Source organism: Amblyraja radiata, chromosome 23 (assembly GCF_010909765.2).
Source record: "Amblyraja radiata isolate CabotCenter1 chromosome 23, sAmbRad1.1.pri, whole genome shotgun sequence".
Classification (NCBI taxonomy): Eukaryota; Metazoa; Chordata; class Chondrichthyes; order Rajiformes; family Rajidae; genus Amblyraja; species Amblyraja radiata.
The window spans coordinates 5,366,961-5,394,467 of record NC_045978.1 but is presented as its reverse complement, the minus strand read 5'-3'; the positions used below and the strand labels follow the sequence as shown (position 1 = coordinate 5,394,467).

The 27,507-nt window shown below is 46.4% G+C and overlaps 1 protein-coding gene across 1 annotated transcript in view; it reads right to left on the bottom strand.

The window, feature by feature from the left end:
- Positions 1–27,052, bottom strand: part of ptgis (prostaglandin I2 synthase) — a 59,464-nt gene extending 32,412 nt beyond the window's left edge. Inside the window, exons 1-2 of the mRNA XM_033041430.1 lie at positions 26,763–27,052; positions 180–303 (exon numbers count right to left, since the gene is read on the bottom strand). Coding sequence (XP_032897321.1) covers positions 180–303; positions 26,763–26,836 — 198 coding nt within the window. The 5' untranslated portion in view covers positions 26,837–27,052. The remainder of the gene's footprint in view (positions 1–179; positions 304–26,762) is intronic.
- Between the last annotated feature and the right edge of the window lie 455 nt (positions 27,053–27,507).

Below are 27,507 nucleotides of genomic sequence, written 5' to 3'. Positions count from 1 at the left end.
AATGGGGTTAGGAGGGAGAGACAAATCAGCCATGATTGAATGGCGGAGTAGACTTGATGGGCCGAATGGCCTAATCCTGCTCCTATCACTTATGAACTGGAGGGCATGTTTGATGCACTAAAGGGAGAGCAAATTGCAAACTCTAGGCAAATGTTGTATTGAAATTAAAGGAAGCTCACTGTGAAAATGTCTCCGTGTTTGGTCTTCATTTTCAATAAAAACTTGGCACAATCCCGTCCAAATTCCAGGGCATGTCCCAGCCAAGGGATCAGGCCTTTATCCAGAGGTGGTTCATTAGGTAACCTGAAAGAATAATTCAAATGATTAATTAACTTACAATTACTGCTGTCAATATTAATAAAAGGGAAACAAGTTGCTGGATGAGAGGGGATCTTGTAGAAACATATAAAATTCCTAAGGGATTGGCCAGGCTAGATGCAGGAAAAATGTTCCCGATGTTAGAAACATAGAAACATAGAAAATAGGTGCAGGAGTAGGCCATTAGGCCCTTCGAGCCTGCACCGCCATTCAATATGATCATGGCTGATCATCCAACTCAGTATCCTGTACCTGCCTTCTCTCCATACCCCCTGATCCCTTTAGCCACAAGGGCCACATCTAACTCCCTCTTAAATATAGCCAATGAACTGGCCTCAACTACCTTCTGTGGCAGAGAATTCCACAGATTCACCACTCTCTGTGTGAAAAATGTTTTCCTCATCTCGGTCCTAAAAGATTTCCCCCTTATCCTTAAACTGTGACCCCTTGTTCTGGACTTCCCCAACATCGGGAACAATCTTCCTGCATCTAGCCTGTCCAACCCCTTAAGAATTTTGTAAGTTTCTATAAGATCCCCCCTCAATCTCCTAAATGTTGGGGAGAGTCCAGAACCAGGGGTCACAGTTCAAGAATAAGGGGTAGGCCATTTAGGACTGAGATGAGGAAAAACATTTTCACCCAGAGAGTTGTGAATCTGTGGAATTCTCCACCACAGAAGGCAGTGGAGGCAAATTCAATGGATGTTTTCAAGAGGGAGTTACATATAGCTCTTCGGGCTAAATGAATCAGGGGATATGGGGAGAAAGCAGGAACGGCGTACTGATTTTAGATGATCAGCCATGATCATATTGAATGGCGGTACTGGCTCGAAGGGCTGAATGGCCTACTCCTGCACCTTTTTTTCCATGTGTCTATGTGTCTAACTCAGCAGGTCAGGCAGCATCTCCAGAAGGCATGGATAGATGCTTCAGATCATGACCTGAAGCGTCACCTATCCATGTGTCCCAAAGATGCAGCCTGACCTGTTGAGTTACTCCAGCACTTTGTGTCCTTTTGTGCATTAACCAGCATCTGCAGTTCCTTGTTTTGACTTCATGAAAGGGATAATAGCTGAACACCTTACACAAATAATTAGCAGAAATTGATTAAAAAATGAATTTTAAAAATGTATTAAAAAAATACAAAATATAAAATATTACCATTTGCAACAACAATCACTTATGGACCATTCACACCGTTCGGAAAGTTTGAATGGATATTTCCTGTTGTTGACTATCTTTTGAAGTTATGAATTGGATGATGTCCTTCCCTGGGAAGCATTCCCCTTGGAGAACGTCATGGAAACGTGGACAATGTTGTCAAAGTGCTCTCATTGTTGAATGTTCCCAAGACACCTCCCCTGATTCCTCCCACACCGAGCCTGCTCAGGAAACAAACCATTCGCCTACGATGCCAACATCCGCATCCCGTGTAGTAAATGTTCTCTCCCTTACCTCCCAAATTCCTGGTGGCACCCAGAGACAACGCCTCACACGTGAATCAACAACCCAGGCCCTAGCGACCCCCTAAGAACCGCCCCTTCCCCCCCCCCCCCCTTAATCAATTAAACAATTAATGGTTTCACGGTGGCGCAGCGGTAGAGTTGCTGCTTTACAGCGCCAGAGGCCCGGGTTCGATCCCGACTACAGGTGCTGTTTGTACGGAATTTGTACGTTCTCCCCGTGACTTGCGTGGGTTTTCTCCAGGTTCTCCGGTTTCCTCCCACACTCCCAAAGATGTACAGATTTGCAGGTTTAGTTTAGCTTAGAGATTCAGCTCGGAAACAGGTCCGTGCCGACCAACGTTCCCCACACATTAACACCATCCCACCTACACCCACTAGGAACAATTTACATTCATACGGAAGCCAATTAACCTAAAAACGTGCACGTCTTTGGAGTGTGGGAGGTAACCGAAGATCTCGGGGAAAACCCACGCAGGTCACGGGGGGAAGGTACAAACTCCGTACAGGCAGCGCCCGTAGTCGGGATCGAACCCGGGTCTCCAGCGCTGCATTCGCTGTAAGGCAGCAACTCTACCGCTGCGCCACCATGACTGCCTGGGTAAAATTGCTTCATTTGCTTTGGTATAATTGCAAATCATCCCTAGTGTGTGTTGGGTAGCGTTAGTGTGCGGGGATCGCAGGTCGGCGCCGACTTGGTGGGCTGAACTATTGTTTCTGCGATGTAACGCTAAATAACTACCACTAAAGGCATTTGGGCACCTATACAGACAGGATACACTACAAAAATGGAACAAGGCAATTCCGGTGAAACATTATTTTATTGCTTTCTGAACAATAAATGCTCTCTTTTTTGTTCTTTTTTTTTAGCTGGGTGGAATAAACTGACAGGAAGCTTTTCAAGGGCAGACTTCCTGAATACACGCATGGAGTTGGAAGGGAAAGAAATGGAAACAATCCATTTGGGAATTCTTAACTCAATTCTTAATGGGCAGAGCTCCATTTGGAAAATGAAGACACAAAGTGCTGGAGTAACTCAACAGATCAGGCAGCATCTCTGGAGAGAAGGAATGAGGCAGAGAATTCCACAGATTCACAACTCTCTGGGTGAAAAAGTGTTTCCTCATCTCCGTTCTAAATGGCCCACCTCTTATTCTTAAATTGTGGCCACTGGTTCTAGACTCCCCCAACTTCAGGAACAAGTTTCCTGCGTGTCTAATCCCTCAGTAATCTTACATGTTTCAATAAGATCCCCCTCATCCTTCTAAATTCCGTGTATACAAGCCTAGTCACTCCATTCTTTTAACATATGACAGTCCAGCCATCCCGGGAATTAACCTCGTGAACCTACGCTGCACTCCCTCAAAAGCAAGAATGTCCTTCCTCAAATTTGGAGACCAAAACTACACACAATACTCCAGGTGTAGTCTCACCAGGGCCCTGTACAACTGCAGAAGGACCTCTTTGCTCCTATACTCAACTCATCTTATTATGAAGGCCAACGTGCCATTAGCTTTCTTCACTGCCTGCTGTACCTGCATACTTACTTTCAGCGACTGATATACAAGGACCCCCAGATCTCATTGTACTTCCCCTTTTCCTAACTTGACACCATTCAGATAATAATCTGTTCTTTCCACCAAAGTGGATAGCCTCACATTTATCCACTTTAAACTGCATCTGCCATGCATCTGCCCACTCACCCAACCTGTCCAAGTTACCCTGCAGCCTCTAAGCATCCTCTTCACAGCTCACACTGCCACCCAGTTGTGTCATTTGCTAATGTTACATTTAATCCCTTCATCTAAATCATTAATGTATATTGTAAATAGCTGTGGTCCCAGTATCGAGCCTTGTGGTACCCCACTAGTCATTGCCTGCCGTTCTGCAAGGGACCCCTTAATCCCTACTCTTTGTTTCCTGTATGCAAATCATTTTTTTATCCAGGTCAGTACCCTACCCCCAATACCATGTGCCCTAATTTTGCCCACTAATCTCCTATGTGGGAACTTACCAAAGGCTTTCTGAAAGTCCAGGTACACTACATCCACTGGCTCTCCCTTGTCCATTTTCCTAGTTACAGCCCCAGAAAATTAGTCAAGCATGATTTCCCCTTCGTAAATCCATGCTGACTCGGACAATTCCTGTTACTGCTATGCAAATATGCCGCTATCTCATCTTTTATAATTGACTCCAGCATCTTCCCCACCACTGATGTCAGGCTAACTGGTCTATAATTCCGTTTTCTCTCTCCCTCCTTTCTTAAAAAGTGGGATAAAATTAGCTACCCTTGTAAATAGCTGCGGTCCCAGCACCGAGCCTTGCGGTACCCCACTAGTCACTGCAGAACTGTCTAAAAACCATTGATGTTAGCCAGGGTTAGACACAGGAGCCCTTGCCCATGGTCTGCTTATTGCTCATAAATCACTACTCCCCATGGGGTGGCTCTGGGACCAAGCTTCCATGATTACATCCCCCCGCTTTGCTAGTAGTAGGTGCAGACTGAGGTCAGTTTCCAACCTGGGTCTCTGGCGCAGAAAGGCAGCTGCTCTGCCAGCCCACAAAGCAACAAACATTCCAGAGGGCCTGCCTTGGCAGTTTCACAGCACCCAAAACATCCCTTTAGTAGACTAGTAGCAGCTCGCTAATATTACCTGTAGTCAGGATCAGTAGGTACACAAAAAAGCTGGGGAAACTCAGCGGGTGCAGCAGCATCTATGGAGCGAAGGAAATAGGCAACGTTTCGGGCCGAAACCCTTCTTCAGACTGATGGGGGGCGGGGAGAAGAATGGAAAAAGGAGGAGGAGGAGCCCGAAGGCTGGGGGATGGGAGACAGCAGGAGGGCTGAGGAAGGGGAGGAGACAGCAAGGACTAACAAAATTGGGAGAATTCAATGTTCATGCCCCCAGGATGCAGACTCCCCAAGCGGAATATGAGATGCTGTTCCTCCAATTTCTGGTGTTGCTCGCTGTGGCCATGGAGGAGACCCAGGACAGAGAGGTCGGATACGGAGTGGGAGGGGGAGTTGAAGTGCTGAGCCACCGGGAGGTCAGGTTGGTTATTGCGGTTCAGGTTCAATACCTTGGTTTTACTAGTCCTGAGCCTCCCATGGTTGACTTCCTAGCAAGAGGTGATCAACTATGTGTTGAACAGAACAATGATGACATCCCAGATGTGGCCCACACATCTCCTTTAACCTTTGCCCACAATAGGTCCCGAACCGAAACGTCACCTCTCCATTCTCTCCACGGATGCGGCCTGAACCACTGTGTCATTCCAGCACTTTGTGTTTTGGTCAAATTCCAGCTTGTGTGGTTGGAGGTGGCAGGAAAGAAAACAAGCCTAACGGGCCTGTCCCTCTTACGCAACTTTTTCGGCGACTGCCGGCACCCGTCATAAGTCGGCGAAAATGTTCAACATGTAGAAAATCCAGCGGCGACCAGAAAGACACAACGACTCTTTGGGCGATAGAGGGGAATACTCACGACCATACAGGTGGCATCCCGGCAACATGGGGTGAAGCCTGTATGATCGTGAGTAGTTGCCCAAAGATTCGTACCTTGTTCTGGTCGCTGCTGTAACGACCTATGACGGGTGCCGGCAGTCGCCGAAAAAGTTGCGTAAGTGGGACGGACAGGCCCTTTAGGTAGACACAAAAAGCTGGAGTAACTCAGCGGGACAGGCAGCATCTCTGGAGAGAAGGAAAGGGTGACATTTCGGGTCGCGACCCTTCTTCAGAGTCTGTAATGGGAAAGATGTTGACAAATGGAAAGTGCGCAGAGAAGAATTTATGAGCATGTTGCCAGGACTCGAGGGCCTGAGCTATAGGGAGAGATTGAGCAGGCTGGGACTCTATTCTTTGGAGCGCAGGAGGATGAGCGGTGCACAAAATCAGGAGGGGAATAGATCAGATAAACGCACAGGTTCCCTTGCCCAGAGTAGGGGAATCGAGAACCAGAGGACGCAGGTTTAAGGAGAAGGGGGGAAGAATTAATAGGAACTTTAGCGGTAACATTTTCCACACCAAAGTGTGTTGGGTCTATGGAACGAGCAGCTGGAAGATATAGTTGAGGAAGATACTATTGTACATTTAGACAGGTACATAGATAAGATAGGTGTAGAGGGATATGGGCCAAACGCAGGCAGGTGGGAGTAGTGTAGATGGGACATGTCAGTCAGTGTGGGAAAGTTGGGCTGAAGGGCCTGTTTCCACGATGTATGACAATGACTATAACTCTTCCACACCGACCAAGATGCTTCATCTAAGCCCGTCCCATTTGCCCATAATTGGCCCATAACCCTCCAAGCCTTTCCTATCCATGTACCTGTCAAAGTGTATTTTACCTTCTTATGAAATTCAGGTAAATAGGATTATCTCCCAAGTTAATTTGTACCTCACAAAATTCTCATCCAATTAATCAATGTTTCATTAAGGATTTAAGTAAAACGAATTAAAAAATAACTTGGACATTTCTGGAAGATTGTGAAACCGAAAGCCTCAATTTCCATGTGTTGACATCAGAGTATGAGGTTAGGATGGGATTTCCTGTCTTGAGAAAAAGAATTTCATCCCTACTCCAATTTGTTTCAAATATTTATAATCTTTTGAACTATAGAGTAATGTGCTTATATAATGTGGCGAAACCACGGAAATACACAACTTAATGATTCATTACGTATATTTCTCCGATTACAGGATATGCCACTTCCTATTCTGTTGTAACATCTACGTTAGACTTTCCATTCCTAAGAAATAGTAGTAGAATTAGGCCCTTTGGCCCATCAAGTCTACTTCAAACGTGGCTGATCTATCTCTCCCTCCTAACCCCATTTACCTGCCTTCTGTGGCAAACAATTCCACAGATTCACCACCCTCTGACTAAAGACATTTCTCCTCATCTCCTTCCGGAAAGAACGTCCTTTAATTCTGAGGCTGTGAGGAACACCGTTCAAGAAAGGCTACAAGGCCGTTTCACTCCCTCCCCTAGGAAAATCTGACCACGCTGCCATTTTCCTGTTGCCGGAGTATAAACAGAGGATAGTTCGGGAAGCGGTAGAGACGAGGGACGTAAAGCGGTGGTCCGACCAGTCAGAGGCCATGCTGCAAGATGCACTGAGTGATGTCGACTGGAATATGTTCCAAGCAAGTTCCAGTGACGTCAGTGAGTTCGCGGAAGCAGTCACGGACTTCATCGCAACAGTAACCGACAACATCGTCCCCACGGTAAGGGTAAGCACCTTTCCGAACCAAAAACCCTGGGTAGGACAGGTCCTGTTCGTGTGGCCCTGAATGCTCGCACCGCTGCCTACAACTCGGGCCTGGCATCAGGAAACATGGACGTCTACAAGGCAGAGTCCTACCGACTGCGAAGGGCGGTGAAGGACGCAAAGAGAAGGTACAGAGACAAGATGGAGTTACAGATGGAGCAGCAGGACACCAGAAGCCTGTGGCAGGGGCTACGGATTGTAACCAACTACCGGAGCACCCCTCCCTCATCCGCAAGTGCCGGCACCTCCCTAGCTGATGACCTGAACTCCTTTTACGCTCGTTTCGAGAGGGGCAACACCACTCCAGGTCTGCCGACTATCGACAATACCGGCAGCGGGCTGGCTACCGAAGCTGAAGGGAGGAATGTGCACACATTCTCGCTGTCCGAGCACGACGTGAGGAGGGCTCTGACACGGGTGAACACGAGAAAAGCTGCAGGCCCTGATGGCATCTCGGGGCGAGTACTCAAGTCCTGTGCTACGCAGCTAGCTCCAGTGCTCACTACATTATTCAACCTCTCCCTGGACAAGTCCGTGGTCCCTGCCTGCTTCAAAAAATCCATCATTGTACCGGTACCAAAAAATGCCTCCCCAGCCTGTCTGAATGACTACCGTCCGGTGGCCCTTACCTCGGTAGTCATGAAATGCTTTGAGAGGCTGGTGAAGAAACACATCTGCGCCTTCCTCCCTCGCAACATGGACCCGTTGCAGTTCGCATACCGTCCGAACAGATCCACGGACGATGCGGTCTCCCAGGTCTTGCACACCGCTCTCTCCCATCTGGACAGCCAGAAGGGGGGCTACGTGAGGATGCTGTTCATAGACTACAGTTCAGCCTTCAACACGATAGTCCCCACCAGACTGGCCGGGAAGCTAATGGAATTGGGGCTCAACACCTCCCTGTGTGCCTGGGTCCTGGACTTTCTCACCGCCAGGCCCCAGGTAGTCAAGATGGGAGGGAATACATCGAAGTCCCTCACCCTGAGCACAGGATCGCCCCAGGGTTGCGTCCTCAGCCCCTTACTGTACTCCCTGTACACACATGACTGTGTGGCTAGGTTCAGCTCCAACTCAATAATTAAGTTTGCTGATGACACTGTGGTGGTGGGCCTGATCTCAGACAACGACGAGAAGGCCTACCGGGAGGAGGTGGCTGATCTAGCACTCTGGTGCCAGGATAACAGCCTCCTCTTGAACATCAAAAAAACGAAGGAGCCGATCATGGACTTTAGGAGGGCACATCATCCGAGGACGTACACTCCAATGAGGATAAATGGGGATCCTGTGGATAGGGTGAACTGTTTTAAATATCTGGGAGTCCACATCTCCGATGATATGACATGGGCATCACACGCCTCAGCACTCGTGAGTAAGGCAAGGCAGCGCCTTTACCACCTCAGGCAATTGAGGAAATTCAGAGTGTCTCCGAGGATCCTCCAGTGCTTCTACGCAGCGGTGGTGGAAAGCATCTTGTCCGGGAACATTACCATCTGGTTTGGGAATTGCTCTGCCAAGGACAAGAAGGCTCTGCAGAGAGTAGTGCGTTCGGCCGAACGCACTATGGGAACTTCACTTGCCCCCCTGCAGGAACTATACATCAGGAGGTGCAACTCCAGAGCCAACAATATCATGAGAGACCCCTTCCACCCCTGCAACGGACTGTTCCAGCTGCTACGGTCAGGCAAACGCCTCCGTTGCCATACGGTGCGAACGGAGAGGTTGAGAAGGAGTTTCTTCCCAGAGGCCATTCGGACTGTAAATGCCTATCTCACCAGGGACTAACTCTACTGAACGTTTTTCCTTCCATTATTTATTATGTAAAAGAATATGTGTGTTATGATTGTGTTTATAGTTTGTTTGGTTGTTTGGTTGTCTGTCTTTTGCACAAAAGTCCGCGAGCATTGCCACTTTCATTTCACTGCACATCTCGTATGTGTATGTGACAAATAAACTTGACTTGACTTGATCTCTCGTCCTAGTCTCTCCCACTAGTGGAAACCTCCGCTCCACATTCACTCCATCCAAGCCTTTCACTATTCTGTGTGTAGGCTTTTTTTTTAGACTTCTAGAAATACAGTGCGGAAATGGACCCTTCAGCCACCGAGTTTGCGCCGACCAGCGATCACCCTGTACATTAACGCTATCCGACGGAACCACAGCGACAATTTTACCAAATCAAACCAACCCTACAAACCTGCACATCTTTAGAGTGTGGGAGGAAACCAGAGCACCAGGAAAAAACTCATGCGGGAAGAATGTACCAACTTCCTCCAGATAGCACCCGTAGTCAGGATCGAACCCGGGACTCTGGGGCTGTGAGGCAGGAACTCTACCGCTGCGCCACTGGCTAGATCCATGCTGTATCTCTAAACTAAACTGATGTATGAAGAAGGGCTGAGCAGGTCAGACGCAAGCAAAGGGAAACATAGCAAAATGAGAGATGACATCATTGAAACACACACGAATCCGAGACAACGTAGAAACAAAAAACTGCAGATGCTGGTTCACACCAGAGATAGACGGATAGTGCTGGAGTAACTCAGCGGGCTAGGCAACATCGCTGGAGAAAATGAATGGGCGACGTTTTGGGTTGGGTCCCTTCTTCAGACTGTGGGTCCCAACCCGAAACATCACCCACCCTTTGTCTTCAGAGATGCTGCCTGAGCCGCTGAGTTACTCCAGCACTTTGTGTCTATCTAGGGTTCTGAGGGAGATTGGACATGTAGATACTGAGAGGATGTTCCCTCAAGTAGGAATGTCCTGTATTAAGTGGCATAGTACAGAGTAATTGATTGTTCACTCAAGATGGACATGAGGACGATTGTATTTCTCTCGGTCAGTCACGAACCTCTTGAATGCTGAACTGCTACAGGGGCTGAGTCATTGTATATATATTCAAGATGGATAGATATTTAAGCTTCAAGTAAGTCAAGATTAAGAGAAGGAGCAGGGAAGAAGTGCTGGGTCAGCCATGATCTTACTAATTGATGGAGCACACTCTTCGGATTAACTGGCCTGTTCTTGTTTCCTACATTTGTACGTTCCTTTGGAACACAACTCCAACGAGTGAATAATGGCCCTGGCCAAGCTTGCCGTCTGCGAGTCACGGCGCCAGGCGGAAGAGGGCTCTGCCCGAGCTGGCTGCCTGCCCCTTTTCCGGGGTTATGTCTTCCGTGCCCAGGTTGTGTTAGTGAGGGACTACGCACTGTCTTTTTCTCCCAGAGAGTTGTGAGTCTGTGGAATTCTCTGCCTCCGAGGCCGGTGGAGGCAGATGCTGGTTTAAACCGAAGATAGACACAAAAAGCTGGAGTAACTCAGCGGGACGGGCAGCATCTCTGGAGAGAAGGAATGGGTCAAGACCCTTCTTCAGAATGATTGTTTGCATATTAGATTCCCTGTTCCTGACATTAATTATGTTACTTAGATTCAAGAGAATAGTAAATTCCCACTGCAAAAGCAAAAGGGCAGGAAATGTCAACTTTCAAGATGTCATGGATTTTTCATTGTAATTTATTGAGATTTGTTTGAGTGCAGTTTAAGATGTTTCCAAACTGCTGTGCAGTGAGACAAGGCTCTGCTTGTTTAAAGTCTTTTCCGCCTTTATAAAGGGCCATAATGAATGGAAATGACCTATTCGGCCCATTAGGGCTGTACTGGCCATCCACTCATCCCGTTATGTTCCTCTTGTATTCCCATCAAATGCCTCCACCCACCCTTATTGACTCCCCTGCCTCCACCCACTCTGGGGACAATTTACAGTAGCTCATTTAACTTGCCAAGGAAAAACATGCAAACTCCACACAGGCAGCACCCATAGGTCATGATCGAACCCAAGTCTCTGGAGAAGTGTGGCAGCAGCACCAATCAGTGCACCAGGGCGCCATCTCTAAATCGCATGATTCAGGGCATTCACCAGCTGGATACGTAGCATCAAGATGGGTGGCACGGTGGCGCAGCGGTAGAGTTGCTGCCTTACAGCGCCAGAGACACGGGTTCGATCCTGACTGCGGGTGCCGTCTGTACGGAGTTTGTACGTTCTCCCCGTGACCTGCGTTGGTTTTCTCCGGTTTCCTCCCACACTACAAAGATGTACTGGTTTGTAGGCCAATTGTGTTGGCAACATTGTAAATTGTCCCATGTGTGTGTGTGTGTGTGTAGGATAGTGTTAGTGTGCGGGGATCGCTGGTCAGCGCGGACTCAGGGCCTAGGGGCCTGTTTCCACGGTGTATCTCTAAACTAAACTAAACCAAAGTTGTTGTCAGCGCTTTTAAGTTTCCAGATGTAACAAGATTTCAAGTAACTTTCTAACTGGCTTAATATTTTTTCAGTCTCTATTATCAGATATCGGGAAGGTATATCAGATATGATAAGAGAAGATACGTCTCCCGCAAGATCAAAAGATTTGCGTATAAAATGCATTGTCTTTTGAGATTTGAACTATTCATAGGTGACCAGGAATGATCAAGAGTAAGAATACAATTCAAACAAAAAAATATAGCTCTTTTCAGGACCACTATCAGTGTTGTTAAATAATAAGAAAGACCTGTATTTATAACGCACTTTCAATGAATCTTTTACAGCCAATGTAAGTACTATTCATGGTAAAAAAAATACAAAATGCTGGAGTAATTCAGTGGGTCAGGCAGTATCTCCGGAAAACATGGACAGGTGATGTTTCAGGTCAAGACCCTTCTTCAGACTTGAGTCCTGCTGAGTTACTCCAGCATGTTTTTCAATGGTTCAGTGGTATTGTTTGGTGGTATTCATTTTTTGTATACATTTGCAGTTCCTGCAAGGTAATAATAATAATAATGGATGGGAATTATATAGCGCCTTTCTAATACTCAAGGCGCTTTACATCGCATTATTCATTCACTCCTCAGTCACACTCGGTGGTGGTAAGCTACTTCTGTAGCCACAGCTGCCCTGGGGCAGACTGACGGAAGCGTGGCTGCCATTCTGCGCCTACGGCCCCTCCGACCACCACCAATCACTCACACACACACACACACAGGCAAAGGTAGTCCGTCACTGTTAATATGCAGGAATCATGCTAGGTAGTTTAGTTTAGTGTATTAGTTTAGAGATACAGCACGGAAACAGGCCCTTCGGCCCACCGAGTCTGCGCCAGCCAGCGATCCCCCGCACACTGATACTATCTTACACACACTGGGGACTATTTACAATTTTACCAAAGCCAATTAACCTACAAACCTGTACATTTTTGGAATGTGGGAAGAAACTGGAGATCCTGGAGAAAACCCACGCGGGTCACGGGGAGAACGTACAAACTCTGTTTGGACAGACAACACCCGTGGTCAGGATGGAACCTGGGTCCTTGGCACTGTTAAAGCAGGAACTGCGCCACCGTGCTGCCCATGAACACAGCAAGTTCATACACGCAGCAATGTGGTTGTTACCGAGTAATTTGTTCAAGTTACGTTAATGGAGGGATTAACATTGGCCATGGCTCCGGGATTAACTTTCCTGTTCTCCTTCAATGTACTGATGAGGGATCTTTAACATTTGCCTGCTCTAAACGGAGGACCTAATCCGTCAATGTCAACAGCGGTATTGCATGCTCCCAGGAAACCGCAACAAGGCTTGACTTTGTAATCTTTCAAACCCGCAGCAGCGCATTCTTTTCACTTTGCCTCATCTGCAAGCTCGTTAGTTTAGTTTAGTTTAGTTTAGAGATACGGCGCGGAAACAGGCCCCTCGTCCCACCGAGCCCACGCCGACCAGCGATCCCCGCACATTAACACTATCCTACACACACTAGGGACAATTTACACATACACCAAGCCAATCAACTTACAAAACCTGTACGTCTTTGGAGTGTGGGAGGAAACCGAAGATCTCGGTGAAAACCCACGCAGGTCACGAGGAGAACGTACAAAGTCCGTACAGACAGCACCCATAGTCGGGATCGAACCTGGGTCTTCGACGCTGCAAGCGCTGTAAGGCAGCCACCATGGCACACAAAAGCAAACAGCCCCTTGTATTAATATATCATCCAAGAGATAGCACCTCTGATAGAACCGAGCATCCTTAATGTCGCGACACAAGAAACTGCAGGTGCTGGAATCTTGCATGGAACACAAATTGCTGAATCAGGCAGGTTTCTCTGGTGGAAATGGATAGGTGACGTTTTGGGTTGGAACCCTTCTTCAGATTTAATATTGCCTTACACTGCCAATCCTGAATTATCATACAGCCCTACATTAGAAACAGGTGCCTGGGATCAGTGAGAGGAGTCTCCTTGTTTGGAGACCTTTGGTGAATACGGTGTGACATGTAATCACCTACTTGTGAAGGGATCTGTCTCACACTCACCTGAAGCTCGCTCCATTAAGTAACACTACTGTAGGGCAAGCAATACTAAAGGCTTGGAGGTTCTGGTGCCTACCAACAAATGTTGGCTCCTCAAAACACGTGCCAGCATTTTCTAAAGCAAAATGCTCCACAATTCATGACTGGCATGGAAACTGCATTCCCAGAGCAAGGAAAAATTAGACAGGAAATACGTAGTCAAATTAGTTGCATGAATAGGTTCCCAAATGTGCAATGTGAAAGAGTCAAGGCATAATTTAATAGTCAGGCTACTATCTTTCAAAATATTGCAAACACATTTACAAATGTTTGAGCTCCTGATTGTTTTAATAAACCTTTCAGAAAAGGTGGGGAAATTAGGAAAAAATAGTGAGTTTGAAGAAGAGTCCCAACCCGAAACGTCACCTATCCATTTTCTCCAAAGATGCTGCCTCACCCACTGAGTTAAGGGCCTGTCCCACTTGGCGATTTTTTCGGCGACTGCCGGCATCATTGACTGACGTATCAGGCCACCGAAAGATTAGCGGCGTGACGCGGCGTGACGCGGCGTGATGGCGTATATCGACGCGCGGTATTTTTTCAAGCGTCGCAACATTTTTTTTGTCGCCGCTGGATTTTGAAATATTCAAAATCTTTTGGTGACCCTGATATGACGCCGGCAGTCGCCGAAAAAAATCACCAAGTGGAACAGGCCCTTTACTCCAGAATTTTGTGTTCAAATCTGGAACAGGTTTGGAGCAGATATTAATTTGCGAGTGTATGAAAAGCAAAGATGGTTCCAATGGTAGGTCATCTCTGTTGGTATCGAGAATTGAACCGGAGCAAGCAGTCGGACGAATCTTTCAAACGTGATCTGAGACCAACTTTATAAGGTCTGAAGAGGGTCTCGACCCAAAACGTCATCACCCATGTTCTCTAGGGATGCTGCCTGACCTGCTGAGTTACTCCAGCACTTTGTGTCCTTTTGTGTATTGAGCAGCATCTGCAGTTCCTTGTTTCTACTTAAAACGGAATTCATTCAGCCCCATACGGACCCCGGATGTTGGTCAGTTGGAACGAAACCTATGATTTGAAGCAATTCTTCCACAACCATTCCATGAAGCAGGGGGGGCCTGCATCTCCTCCTACTCCACAAACGATGGTGGTAAGACATCCAATGGTACATAGTCTGGGAAGTGGCCCAGGAGGCGCAGTGGTGCAGCAATAGAGTTCCTGCCTTACAGCGCCAGAGACCCAGGTTTGATCCTGACCACGGGTGCTGTCTGTGTGGAGTTTGCACGTTCTCCCCGTGACCGCGTGCGTTTTCTCCGGGTGCTCCGATTTCCTCCCACATTCGAAAGACGTGCAGGTTTGTAGGTCAATTGGCTTTGGTGACATTGTAAATTGTCCCTAGTGTGTGTAGGATAGTGCTAGTGTACGGGGTGATTGTTGGTTGGCACGGACTAGTTTTCTAATGTCTAAAGTAAAAAGCCCAAATTCCAGTCAATATGGATCAGAATCAGAGAGTGATGGTTTACACAGTTGTACATGAGTCAGAGCTGAACCATCCCTGAATGACATGGTTGTCTCATCAGGACATTAGCCAGAGAAGCCCTGGTTAATGTCTTTGAATTGCAATCTCTCTATCTCTGGATGTTCTGCACAAACATTCACAAACTTCAAACACACTGCAGGGAAATGACAGAATACCAGAATACTGGCTGGATTAGGAGTGGTTAGCTGCATGGAAAGGTCAATCAAAGTTCGATTCTTTTCACTGAAACGGGAGAGGTTGAGGGGAAGAGTGATAGAAACATAAAAACATAGAAAATAGACGCAGGAGTAGGCCATTCGGCCCTTCGAGCCAGCACCGCCATTCAATGTGATCATGGCTGATCACCCCCAATCAGTACCCAGTTCCTGCCTTCTCCCCATATCCCCTGACTCCGCTATCTTTAAGAGTCAGAACCTTTTACTCAGGGCAGAAATGTCAAAGACTAGAGGGTAAGAGGGTCAAAGTTTAAAGGATTAGAGGCAATGTCAACAGGCAACCGATAAAGGAGGATCCCAGCTACTTTGGTAACTGGGTCCCTGTAAACCTGGATATTTAATATGTAACCGTTAAACAAAGTCTGTACTGGCTTGGACTATGATATGCAGATGCCTCTAAATAAAAAAGAAAAAGAAAAAAAATTTAAAGGAGATGTGCGGAGAGAGTTTGTTTTTACACACGGAGGGGTGGATGCTTGGAGCCCACTGCCAAGGGTGGTGGTGGTGGAGGCAGATATACCACAGCAAGAGTCTGGAAACTTTACGCTCCTCAAGTCACATTAGTGTGTTCCCCTCTGTCATCAGGCTTCTGAACAATCCTTACATGAGCTAGGGTACTTTCAGATTCACCTCCACCCCGTTGCGGACGTTGGATCCTGTCTGTGGAACTGATGCACTAGAATGCTGAAGATAGACTCAACATGCTGGAGTAACTCAGCGGGTCAGGCAGCGTCTCTGGAGAAAAGGAACAGCTGATAGTTTGGGTTGACACCTTTCTTCAGACTTCGGGTCGAGACCCTTCTCCATCTGACATCTTCAGTGTAAACCAGCATAGAAACATAGAAAATAGGTGCAGGAGGAGGCCATTCGGCCCTTCGAGCCAACACCAATGTGATCATGGCTGATCGTCCCCTATCAATAACCCGTGCCTGCCTTCTCCCCATATCCCTTGACTCCACTAGCCCCTAGAGCTCTATCTAACTCACTCTTAAATCCATCCAGTGACTTGGCCTCCACTGCCCTCTGTGGCAGGGAATTCCATAAATTCACAACTCTCTGGGTGAAAACCTTTTTTCTCACCTCGGTCTTAAATGACCTCCCCTTTATTCCAAGACTGTGGCCCCTGGTTCTGGACTCGCCCAACATTGGGAACATTTTTCCTGCATCTAGCTTGTCTAGTCCTTTTATAATTTTATATGTTTCTATAAGATATCCCCTCATCCTTCTAAACTCCAGTGAATACAAGCCTAGTCTTTTCAATCTTTCCTCATATGACAGTCCCGCCATCCCAGGGATCAATCTCATGAACCTACGTTGCACTGCCTCAATTACAAGGATGTCCTTCTTCAAATTAGGAGACCAAAACTGTACAATGCTGAGAACTATATTCTGCACTCAGCATCTGCCCCATTGCTCTATTTCTTACACTTGAGTTTAACTTGATTGTATTTTTGTATGACGTGATCTAATCTGATCAGAGAACATGCAAAACAAAGCATGATAAACATAATGAACCTAAAACCTAGAGCCCCTGCAAAAAGAATAGTTAGATTTGGGACCTGGTAAGGTGCTGGATGGCACGGTTTAATTTAGTTTAATTTAGAGATACAGCGCAGAAACAGGCCCTGCAGCCCAATGAGGTCGCGCCGACCAGCGATCCCCGCACATTAAACACTATCCTACACACACACTGGGGACAATTTACAACTTTACCAATTAACCTGCAAACTTGCTCATCTTTGGAGCGTGGGAGAGAATCGGAGATCCCGGAGAAAACCCACGCAGGTCGCGGGGAGAACGTGCAAACTCCACGCAGACAGCATGTGAAGTCAGAATTGAACCCAGGTCACTGGCGCTGTGGGGCAGCAACTCTACCAGGCGACAATCCAGTGAAATGGAGATCGAAGTATCGACTGTCTTTCCTCATAGTTTCGAGCTGACAACCATCACCCGATTCACCATCCTCCCAATGTATTGGCACCTTGGTAATATCATAGGTGGCCCACACAATAATTGTAGAGAGCAATGGCCATCTTGGTCTCCTGGGGGTGTGGCTGTGTAACTATCCCACTGGTAGAATCACTACCTCTTCCAGTCATTATTGGAGCAAAAGTGAAATTGTGTAACCATAACACATGTGGCCATTCTGACTATTTTTTGTACATAGCTGTCAGTATTTGCTGAGGGTGCAGCCAGCAACATATTATTGTGTCATTGCAATGTGTTTCCACTCATGATGTTTGCGTGAGAAGTTTCAATATTCCAGACAGGCGCCTTTGCCTGACGGCGTTGTGGGGCAGTGAGATGCAATGGGTGTGAGGCACGGATCAGTGCCTGCGGACGCATTGCTCAACTCGGCCCTGCTTAAGTGTTCAAGAAGGAACTGCAGATGCTGGAAAATCGAAGGTAGCCAAAAATGTTGGAGAAACTCAGCGGGTGCGGCAGCATCTACGGAGCGAAGGAAGTAGGCGACGTTTCGGGCCGAAACCCTTCTTCAGACTGATGAATCTGTCTGAAGAATCTGTCTGAAGAACATCAGTCTGAAGAAGGGTTTCGGCTCGAAAGGTCGCCTATTTCCTTCGCTCCATAGATGCTGCCGCACCCGCTGAGTTTCTCCAGCATTTTTGTCCACCTTCGGCCCTGCTTCAACCAGAACTCGAGTGAAATGCACCAACAGCAGGTAGATCGTGTTGGTCAGGGTCGGGCTGGTGAGGGGTGGGTGGAGAAGGAGGAGGGGGGGGGGAGGGGGCCTGGAGGTGGAGAGGAACAAAGACGTGGGAGGGAGTAGATCGGCAGGAGGGTGCGGTGGGAGTGGTGTGGTGGTGCGGGGAGGAGAGGTGGGTGGGGAGCGAGTGGTGGAGGGGCGATAGGAGGTGGAAGAAGGCAGGAACGGGGAGGTGGGGGATGATTGATGTGGGGGAACGGATGAGGGGAGTAATGTGGGAGATTATGGGGGAGCAAAATGGGGAGTGATGGAAAAGAGGGAATGACGGGGGGGTGGAAAAGTTGGTGGATTGTAATGGAAATGGAAGTCCTTGCAGACGGGAACAGGGATGAGGCGGAAGGCAGGGGAAGTGGGAAGAAGATAGTGTGGGGATTGGAACATTGTGGAGGGAATGTTTGGGGCAGCAAGCCAAAAGCCAGCAAATCTGCATTCCTGTGTTCAAAAGGGAACTGCAGATGCTGGAAGATCGAAGGTACACAAAATTGCTGGAGAAACTCAGCGGGTGCAGCAGCATCTATGGAGCGAAGGAAATAGGAGACGTTTCGGGCCGAAACCCTTCTTCATTCCTGTCCACAGTTCCAAGAACCAGAATGAGAAGCAACCTCACACCTGATGCAGAGATTTGCCCTGAAGCTTTAACTACCCCTCTGCCTCCGCAGCTGCTGCCTAACCCTCTGAGTTCTTCTGTTAGTTTTTTTTATTTGCTCCACATTCCGCTACCGCGATCATTTGCTTCTCCTGCCCCCAGACATTTAACAGTGTGCAGGAAGGAACTGCAGACGCTGGTTTACACCGGAGATAGACGCAAAGTGCTGGAGTAACTAAGCTGGGCAGGTGGACCAGCTGCCTAACCTGCTGAGTTACTTGAACACTTTGTGTCTATCTTCAGATATTTAACAGGTTTGGCCAGGAAATACTCAAAGCCTACTCAATATAGGCTGAAGCACTCCGAATTTTCACCTGAAAAAGGGTTTGAAAAAGGGTCTCGACCCGAAACGTCACCTATTCCTTCGCTCCATAGATGCTGCCTCACCCGCTGAGTTTTTCCAGCATTTTTGTCTACCCGATTTTTCCAGCATCTGCAGTTCTTTCTTAAACAACTGAATTTTCATCTGATTATTTTGGTTCAAAAACTCATGAGAACAGGTGATGTTAGCCTATCGATGTTGTGAATGCCTCTGTTATAGAGTCACATAGTGTGGAAATAGACCCTTTGGCCCAACTTGCCCACACCGACCCACATGTCCCATCTACACTAGGCCCACCTGCCTGGGTTTGGCCCATATCCCTCCAAACTGGTCCTATCCAAGTACCCGTGTGGGAGGAAACCGGAGCACCCGGAGGAAACCCACATGGTCACGGGGGAGAACGCATAATCTCCGTACAGACAGCACCCGTGGTCAGGATCGAACCCGGGTCTCTGGCGCTGCGATGCTCCGCGCCACCGTGCCGTCCTTCTTCAGACCCGGCCTGAAACGCTGCTTAGCCACGCTCGCCTGAGATGTCGCCTGCCCCTCTGAGATACTCCAGCACTCCGTGTCTTCTTTCGTAAACCAGCAGCTGCGGTTCCTTGTTCCTACCATTGGGCAGCGTCTACTGCTCAGCCTTCCTAACCATCCTAACATGTTGCTCATTAATCTGTCCATTTTCGCCGTCAAGGGTCTGATCCAGTGTAGATGCAGAGTCATTAGCTTGAAGCAAGGGCACTGCCCGGCTTGGATCATTGCCCGCACACCAGGACACTTCTCATTGCTGCACATACTTTGTGTGACCGTGTGGGTTTAATTGACGTGGATTTCCTGACGTTCCCAGCCGGCAACGTCTCTCGAGCATCATTCCCTGGCACTTTCTCCTGGCCCATTTTAAATGTTTTCAAACGTCTGAGAAACTTCAAAGGAGTTCAAAATGATTCATGAAATATAAGTGCAGCCGAAGGCAAAGACGTGCTGGAAAATGCACATTAATTATCTAGGCGACACAGTGACTAAGCGGTAGAATTATGCTGATGCTCCGTTTTCCTCCCACATTACAGGCTTGTAGGTTAACTGGCTTCGGTAAGATTGCAAAATTGTCTCTATTGTGCAGGAAAGTGCTAGTGTGCGGGGATCACTGGTCGGTGCAGACTCGATGGGCCGAAGGGCCAGTTTCCGCGCTGTATCTCTAAACTAAACTAACCGGTGGTCTACAACTGAATTATTGGTTCCATTTCAATCCATCAACTCCCCTTCTGTCCACAGATGCTACATGGCCCGTTGGACATAAACGGGACATAAATGCTACATAACCAGTGTAAACTCTTACCTCACCAGGGACTAACTTACAGTACCAATTTACTGTTGTGTCATGTCTATTTAAAATTGCTGGGTTTTTTCTCACAAATATGTAATTACTGATTCTGTTCTGTCCTGTTTTGTAGTTTTTTTTTTGTTTTTTTTGTTGTTGCACAATCCGCGAGCATTGCCACTTTTCATTTTGCTGCACATCGCGTATGTGTATGTGACAAATAAACTTGACTTGACTTGACACCATTGGCGTCCAATTTCAGGCTTCAGGACTGTCCCATGTGTGAACATTAGACTAGACACATCCGTACTGTGCCAATCCCAACTTGGCCAGGATTTTAGAGTCAATACCATACTTGGCAGGAGCTTTCGTCATCATGACACAAACTACCATCACAAATCGAAGATAGACACAAAATGCTGGAGTAACTCAGCAGGACAAGCAGCAGCTCTGGAGAGAAGGAATGGGTGACGTTTCGGGTCAAGACCTTTCTTCAGACTGGTTAGGGATAAGGGAAACGAGAGATGTAGATGGTGATGTGGAGAGATAAAGAACAATGAATAAAAAATACGCAAAAAAGTACCGATGACAAAGGAAACAGGCCATTATTAGCTGTTTGTTTAAGAAGGAACTGCAGATTCTGGAAAATCGAAGGTAGACAAAATTGCTGGAGAAACTCAGCGGGTGAGGCAGCATCTATGGAGCGAAGGAAAAACGTTGCCTATTTCCTTCGCTCCATAGATGCTGCCTCACCCGCTGAGTTTCTCCAGCATTTTTGTCTACCATTGTTAGCTGTTTGTAGGGTGTCGGGTTTGTTGGGCCACTGCTAACAATGGCCCGTTTTCCTTAATCATCGTTACTTTTTTAAATATCTTGTGTTCATTGTTCCTCATCTCTCCACATCATCGTCTATATCTCTCGTTTCCCTTATCCCTAACAAGGGCCTCGACCCGAAACGTCACCCATTCCTTCTATCCAGAAATGCTGCCTGTCCCGCTGAATTACTCCAGCTTTTTGTATCTATCTTTGGTTTAAACCAGCATCTGCAGTTCCTCCCTACACATCTCACAACTCGGCTCGATCCTGACTTTGGATGCTGTCTGTGTGGAGTTTGCCCGTTCTCCCTGTGACTGCGTGTGTCTCCTCCGGGTGCTCCGGTTTCCTCCCACATCCCAAAGAGGTACAGGTTTGTAGGTCAGGATTGAACCCGGGCTCTGTGGCTGTGAGGTGATGGCACTACCCGCTGTGCCACTGTGGCACCTTAATGTCATCATTAACTTATAAGAAGACATTATGTTATAGTTGATATAATGGAACACGCCCAATGCTTTTATGCTCCTTCGTGAAATGCCAAGTGATAGGATATACAAGTTAAACTAGTTCTTGTGCTCATTATTCTTCTAAAATGGAAAAATTCAAAGTAAGTTTTCTGGAAAACTGGAAATTTGAGCTTCAATGCCAGATAAGCCTACGTTTCATGTGTACTTGCCCTATGATAACAAAGGACAAAGTAGTCATCAAGGCATTGAAAATGAAGAAAAATGTGTTTAAGTGACAACCTAATCTAATCTACAGACACTGAAGAAGGGTTTCGGCCCGAAACGTCGCCTATTTCCTTCGCTCCATAGATGCTGCTGCACCCTCTGAGTTTCCCCAGCAATTTTGTGTACCTAATCTACAGACATCCTTGCACACAATGGCTGGTGAGCTCCATCACCCTTAAAACACTTTGACCTTTCAGTTAATCCTTTGAATCCTTTAAGCATCTTATGGTATTTGAAAGCTATTTGAAATCTTGCAAGCAGAACGCTTTTCATCTCAACCCTTTCAATTGATTGCTATCACTTTTTAGTCCAGAACCAGGGGCCACAGTTTAAGAATAAGGGGTAGGTCATTTAGAACAGAGATGAGGAAAAACCTTTTCACCCAGAGAGTTGTGAATCTGTGGAATTCTCTGCCTGAGAAGGCCGCGGAGGCCAATTCTCTGGATGCTTTCAAGAGAGAGTTAAATTTAGCTCTTAGGGCCAACGGATAACGCTAGCTCTTAAAGATAGCGGAGTCAAGGGAAATGGGGAGAAGGCAGGAACGGGGTACTGATTGTGGATGATCAGCCATGATCACATTGAATGGTGGTGCTGGCTCGAAGGGCCGAATGGCCTACTCCTGCACCTAATGTCTATTGTCCATATCTTTCTAAATCTATTTCACATTCTCCACAATAGGAACTTGAAGAATTTCACTCACCTCCCATGGAATAAAGGAATCATATATCTCGGAAGGAAGCCAATTGCCTCATTGCATCTGAATTAGCAATCAGTTGCCCTCCTGTACCATTATATAAAAGATACAAAGTGCTGGAGTAACTCAGTGGGTCAGGCAGCATCTCTGGAGAACATTGAAGGGTGATGTTTTGGGTTGGGACCCTTCTTCATACTCAAGGCCGAGTATGAACAAGGGCCTTGACCCAAAACGTCACCTATCCATGTTCTTCAGAGGTGCTGCCTGACCTTCCGAGCTACTCCAGCACTTTGTGTCTTTTTTTGTAAACCAGCATCTGCAGTTCCTTGTTTCTACATTGCCAAATAAAAGGCATTGATCAATGATAATTGGCCTTGATGAGTCAAAGTAATGACTGTTTAATAATATTGCCTAAACATTGTTATGATAATGGTAGCTATTAAACAAAGGCAAGTCTATGTTTAAAATTAGGGTGGCACAGTGGCGCAGTGGTAGAGTTGCTGCCTACAGCACCAGGCATCTGGGTTTGATCCTGGCTACAGGGACGACAGATGGCACAATGGGCTAAGTGTTCGGCTGGCAACCGGAAGGTAGCCGGTTCGAATCCCGCTTGGAGTGCATACTGTCGTTGTGTCCTTGGGCAAGACACTTCACCCACCTTTGCCTGTGTGTGAATGTGTGTGAATGTGTGTGAATGTGTGTGAGTGATTGGTGGTGGTCGGAGGGGCCGTAGGCGCAGATTGGCTGCCACGCTTCCGTCAGTCTGCCCCAGGGCAGCTGTTGCTACAGAAGTAGCTTACCACCACCGAGTGTGACTGAGGAGTGAATGAATAATGCGATGTAAAGCGCCTTGAGTATTAGAAAGGCGCTATATAAATCCCATCCATTATTATTATTACGGGTGCTGTCTGTATGGCATAATTGACTGACGTATCGGGTCACCACAAAAGTCACGGTGTGTTGCGGCGTGGCGCGGCGCGATGACGCATTGACGCGCGGTGTTTCCTCAAGTGTCGCAACATTTTTTTTGCCGCCGCTGTATTTTGAAATGTTCAAAATCTTTCGGCGACCCTGATACGCCAGTCAATGACGCCGGCAGTTGCCGAAAAAAGTCGACAAGTGGGACTGGCCCTTTAATTGGCCTCTGTAAACTGTCCCTAGTGTGTCGGATAGAACTAGTGAATGGACGATCGATGGTCGGCACGGACTCGGTGGGCCAGAGAGTCCGGTTCCACAGCGTATCTCTGAACTGAACTGAACTAAATGATTAGGTAATACACATGATTCTTCTGTTCCAAGACACACATAACACAAGAGGTTTTCTCAGGCAATTCACACCCCTCTTAGAGTTGGCGTCTAGAGAGAGGGTGCTGGTGGTGAGGTGGGGATCTTAAAACAGCTGTGGAATTTCCGCATATCTGTGTAACTGACGAGAACAGGTCAGATCCATTTCAACTGGGAATGTGGAGCAGTTCTTTGAAAAACGCAGAATAACGCACTTTTCTTTAGCATCAAGTTATTAATGCTCATAAAAAATATTCAATGACAGTATCGTTTTTATTGCTCGCTTGTTCACTAAATACTTTGTGGATTGTATGCAAAAAGGCCGGCAAGGCCAGCAGCATAATCAAGGACGAGTCGCACCCTGGCCATTCCCTCTTCTCCCCTCTCCCATCTGGCAAAAGGTGGGAAAACGCACACCTCCAGATTCAGGGACAGTTTCTTCCCAGCTGTTAACATGCAACTGAATCGTCCTAGCACAACCAGAGAACAGTGCTGAACTACTATCTACCTCTTTGGTGACCTTGAGGCTATCCTTGATCGGACTTTGCTGGCTTTACTTTGCACTAAACGTTATTCCCTTATCATGTATCCATACACTGTAAATACATGATTGTAATCATGCATTGTCTTTCTGGTGACTGGATAGCACGCTACAAAAGCTTTTCTGACACTGACGTGTGACTGTTGTTTATTAACTGAACTGAGCAAAGAATTCCATTGTACCGAGGCACATGTGACAATGGAGTGTCAGTGTATCGGTGAATCACACTTGGCCACTTGCTTACCTTCATGTAAACTAGGAATGCCTCAGAGGGCGGTGGAGGCCGGTCCTCTGGATGATTTCTAGAGAGAACTAGACAGAGCTCTTAAAGATAGCGGAGTCAAGGGATATGGGGAGAAGGCAGGAACGGGGTACTGATTATGGATGATCAGCCATGATCACAGTGAATGGCGGTGCTGGCTCGATGGGCCGAATGGCCTACTCCTGCACCTATTGTCTATTGAATTGTTCTGGTGTATAAGACAAGAATTTGATTTCACATTATACACTTCAACATCCTTTCCAATGACATAGACTTAATTCTTATCAAATGATGCAAGAGTATAAATGACTGGATGATTAATACAAGGGGAATCTAGAAGACTCAACCCGTGCTAGAATTGTGCCCATTATTTCATGACTGAATGGTAATTTACTGTTACTGATGGCACATTGGGCAATAGTAGTTCTTACACCAGATCTCAAGATATGGCAGCAACCCCCTCAGCAAGCTCTGTTTCCACCAGTACAACCTCCCATGTATCCATTGCTTCAGTCCCAGAGCTCCCTCAAGCCCATCTTTACCACAGAAGGCTGTGGAGGCCAAGTCAATGGATATTTTTAAGGGAGACAAAGACTGATTCTTGATTAGTGCGGGTGTCAGGGGTTATGGTGAGAAGGCAGGAAATTGGCATTGGGTGGGAGAGATAGATCAGCCATGATTGAATGGCGGGGTAGACTTGATGGGCCGAACGGCCTAATTCTGCTGCTGTTATTTGTAACCTTATGATCTGAAAAACATCCCACTCAATATTTTTAGTTCCATCTTCATGGCACCCACAGACCCCCCTCTCCAGCTAGTTCCCTCATCCACTAGATAGACACAACACGCTGTAGTAACTCAACGGGACAGGCAACATCTCTGAAGGAAGGAATGGGTGATGTTTCAGGTCGAGACCTTTCCGCAGACCCTTCTTCTTCCTCTCCTCCTGATATTTTCCCCAGGATCTGTGGTATTTGTTTATAGCTATTTGATGCTTGACTCCCATATCTCCCACCACATACTGAACACACTGGAGAACGTACTGGTACGAACTGCAATCATTGAAGGTATTTGACGTGCACTTCATTTCACCGGATCGAATGACACAATGGGAATTTCAAGCATTTTGGCAGTTTTACACCGTACATTATTGAAGCCAAGAACTGCAGATGTTAGTTTACACCAAACATTGACACAAAGTGCTGGAGTAACTAAACGGATCGGGCAACGCGTCTGGAGAATAAGGATAGGCGACGTTTCAAGTCGGGACCCTTCTTCAGACCCACACGTCTGAAGAAGTGTCACCTATTCGTTTTTCTCTAGACATGCTGCCTGACCCACTGAGTTACTCCAGCCTTATTTCCTCGATTGTTACATAGCTGTGATCTCAGCTTTTTTTTAATGAAAAGAAATATACCTTAATACCCCAAAGAATATTAATATATATTACATGCCACATGCAAAAGACAGCAGCTCACAAAACCACATCTTCACCTCATACAACTCATGGTATTTACCCCATTAGTTGGAAATCTATAATAAAACAATGGCCAGAAACATAAAACGAATAAGTATATTTGAAATTAATTAACAAAGGACCTCCCCTAAATAAGAAATAATACTGAGTTACAACGGATAAAATGTTTTGCTTCAAGATTCAAGATTCCAGAGAGTTTATTGTCATGTGTCTATGATAGGACAATGAAATTCTTGCTTTGCTTCAGCACAACAAAACATAGTAGGCACGAATACAGAACAGCTCAGTGTGTCCATAAATATATACACACATGAATAAATAAACTGATAATGTATATAATATAGATTTCTTCTGTATATCGAGTATATTTGATCCAATAGATTCAAAATACTACACGGGTTGAGATAAAGCAATACGTTTTTATTTCAAATTGAGTTAACGCAAGAACAGCACTAGGTGGCTTCTTGAAAATAATTAGTTATATTGAGTGTCCTTACATCCAACACCTACACATCATAAGTTTGTGAGTTTGAGTATCAGAAAAACTTGCATCAGTACATCATAAATTAAAATTTCATCCCGCGACATATTCCTCTTTAATTTCATCCCGTTTAACATTCCTCTTTTACTTTCACATTCATTAAAAAACATTTAATCAATTTATACAACATAATTCCTTGTTGTTTACCCTCTGGTTAAAATGTATGATAAGCGATCCCTGTAAGCCCTCTGGAGTTTAAATTCCAATGCAGATGCAAACATTCCCTTATTTCTCGGTGAAGATGGGAAATAAATTACACATTTTAAAGTTGCTCGGCTTACCTGCTTCTTCTGCGGATAAGATAGAGAATAATCAGTAGAAAAGCTGCAATGGAGAGCAGAAGAAACCACTGCATTTTTGATGTGGATTTGGTTCTTTGCTGCTTTCTTGCTGTGGCTACTGTGTGTGCGTTGATGTAGAAGTTTGTCTTTGCGCCCCGGTGCTTTAATTCTAGAATCTGATCGCAACAGGTCCGACTTGTCCTGTGACTTTCCTGCAGTGGAAGTAGAGCTCACAAAACAGACGTTTTATATTTGGAATCGTGCATTTCTAAATAAATGCTGGAACCTATCCATCTTTGGGACCCACCCTTTTTTTTCTCTCGCTGTGGTCAGTTCAAGCTGTTACCATCCTGGGCTTAGCCAACGTCTTTGAAAACCTCCTTAAAGTGACAGCAGAAATTAAAAAATAGATAATAAAATAAATAAAGATTTAAAACGTACGGGCGTTTGACTATCAATCATTATATATTAGTCACGTTTCCCCAATCCCATTCCACATGATGCAATTATATACCATTACATTTTAATGTCAACGCAATGATTTATCATTAGCTTTCTTAGTATCAGTGATAATAAATAGGTTTCACTTCACAAGTTCACAAGTCATAGGAGTAGAATTAGGCCATTTGGCCCATCGAGTCTACTCTGCCATTCAATCATGGCCTCTTAATCCCATTTTCCTGCCTTCTCCCCGTAACCCTTGACACCTGTTCTAATCAAGAACTTGTCTATCTCTGCCTTAAAT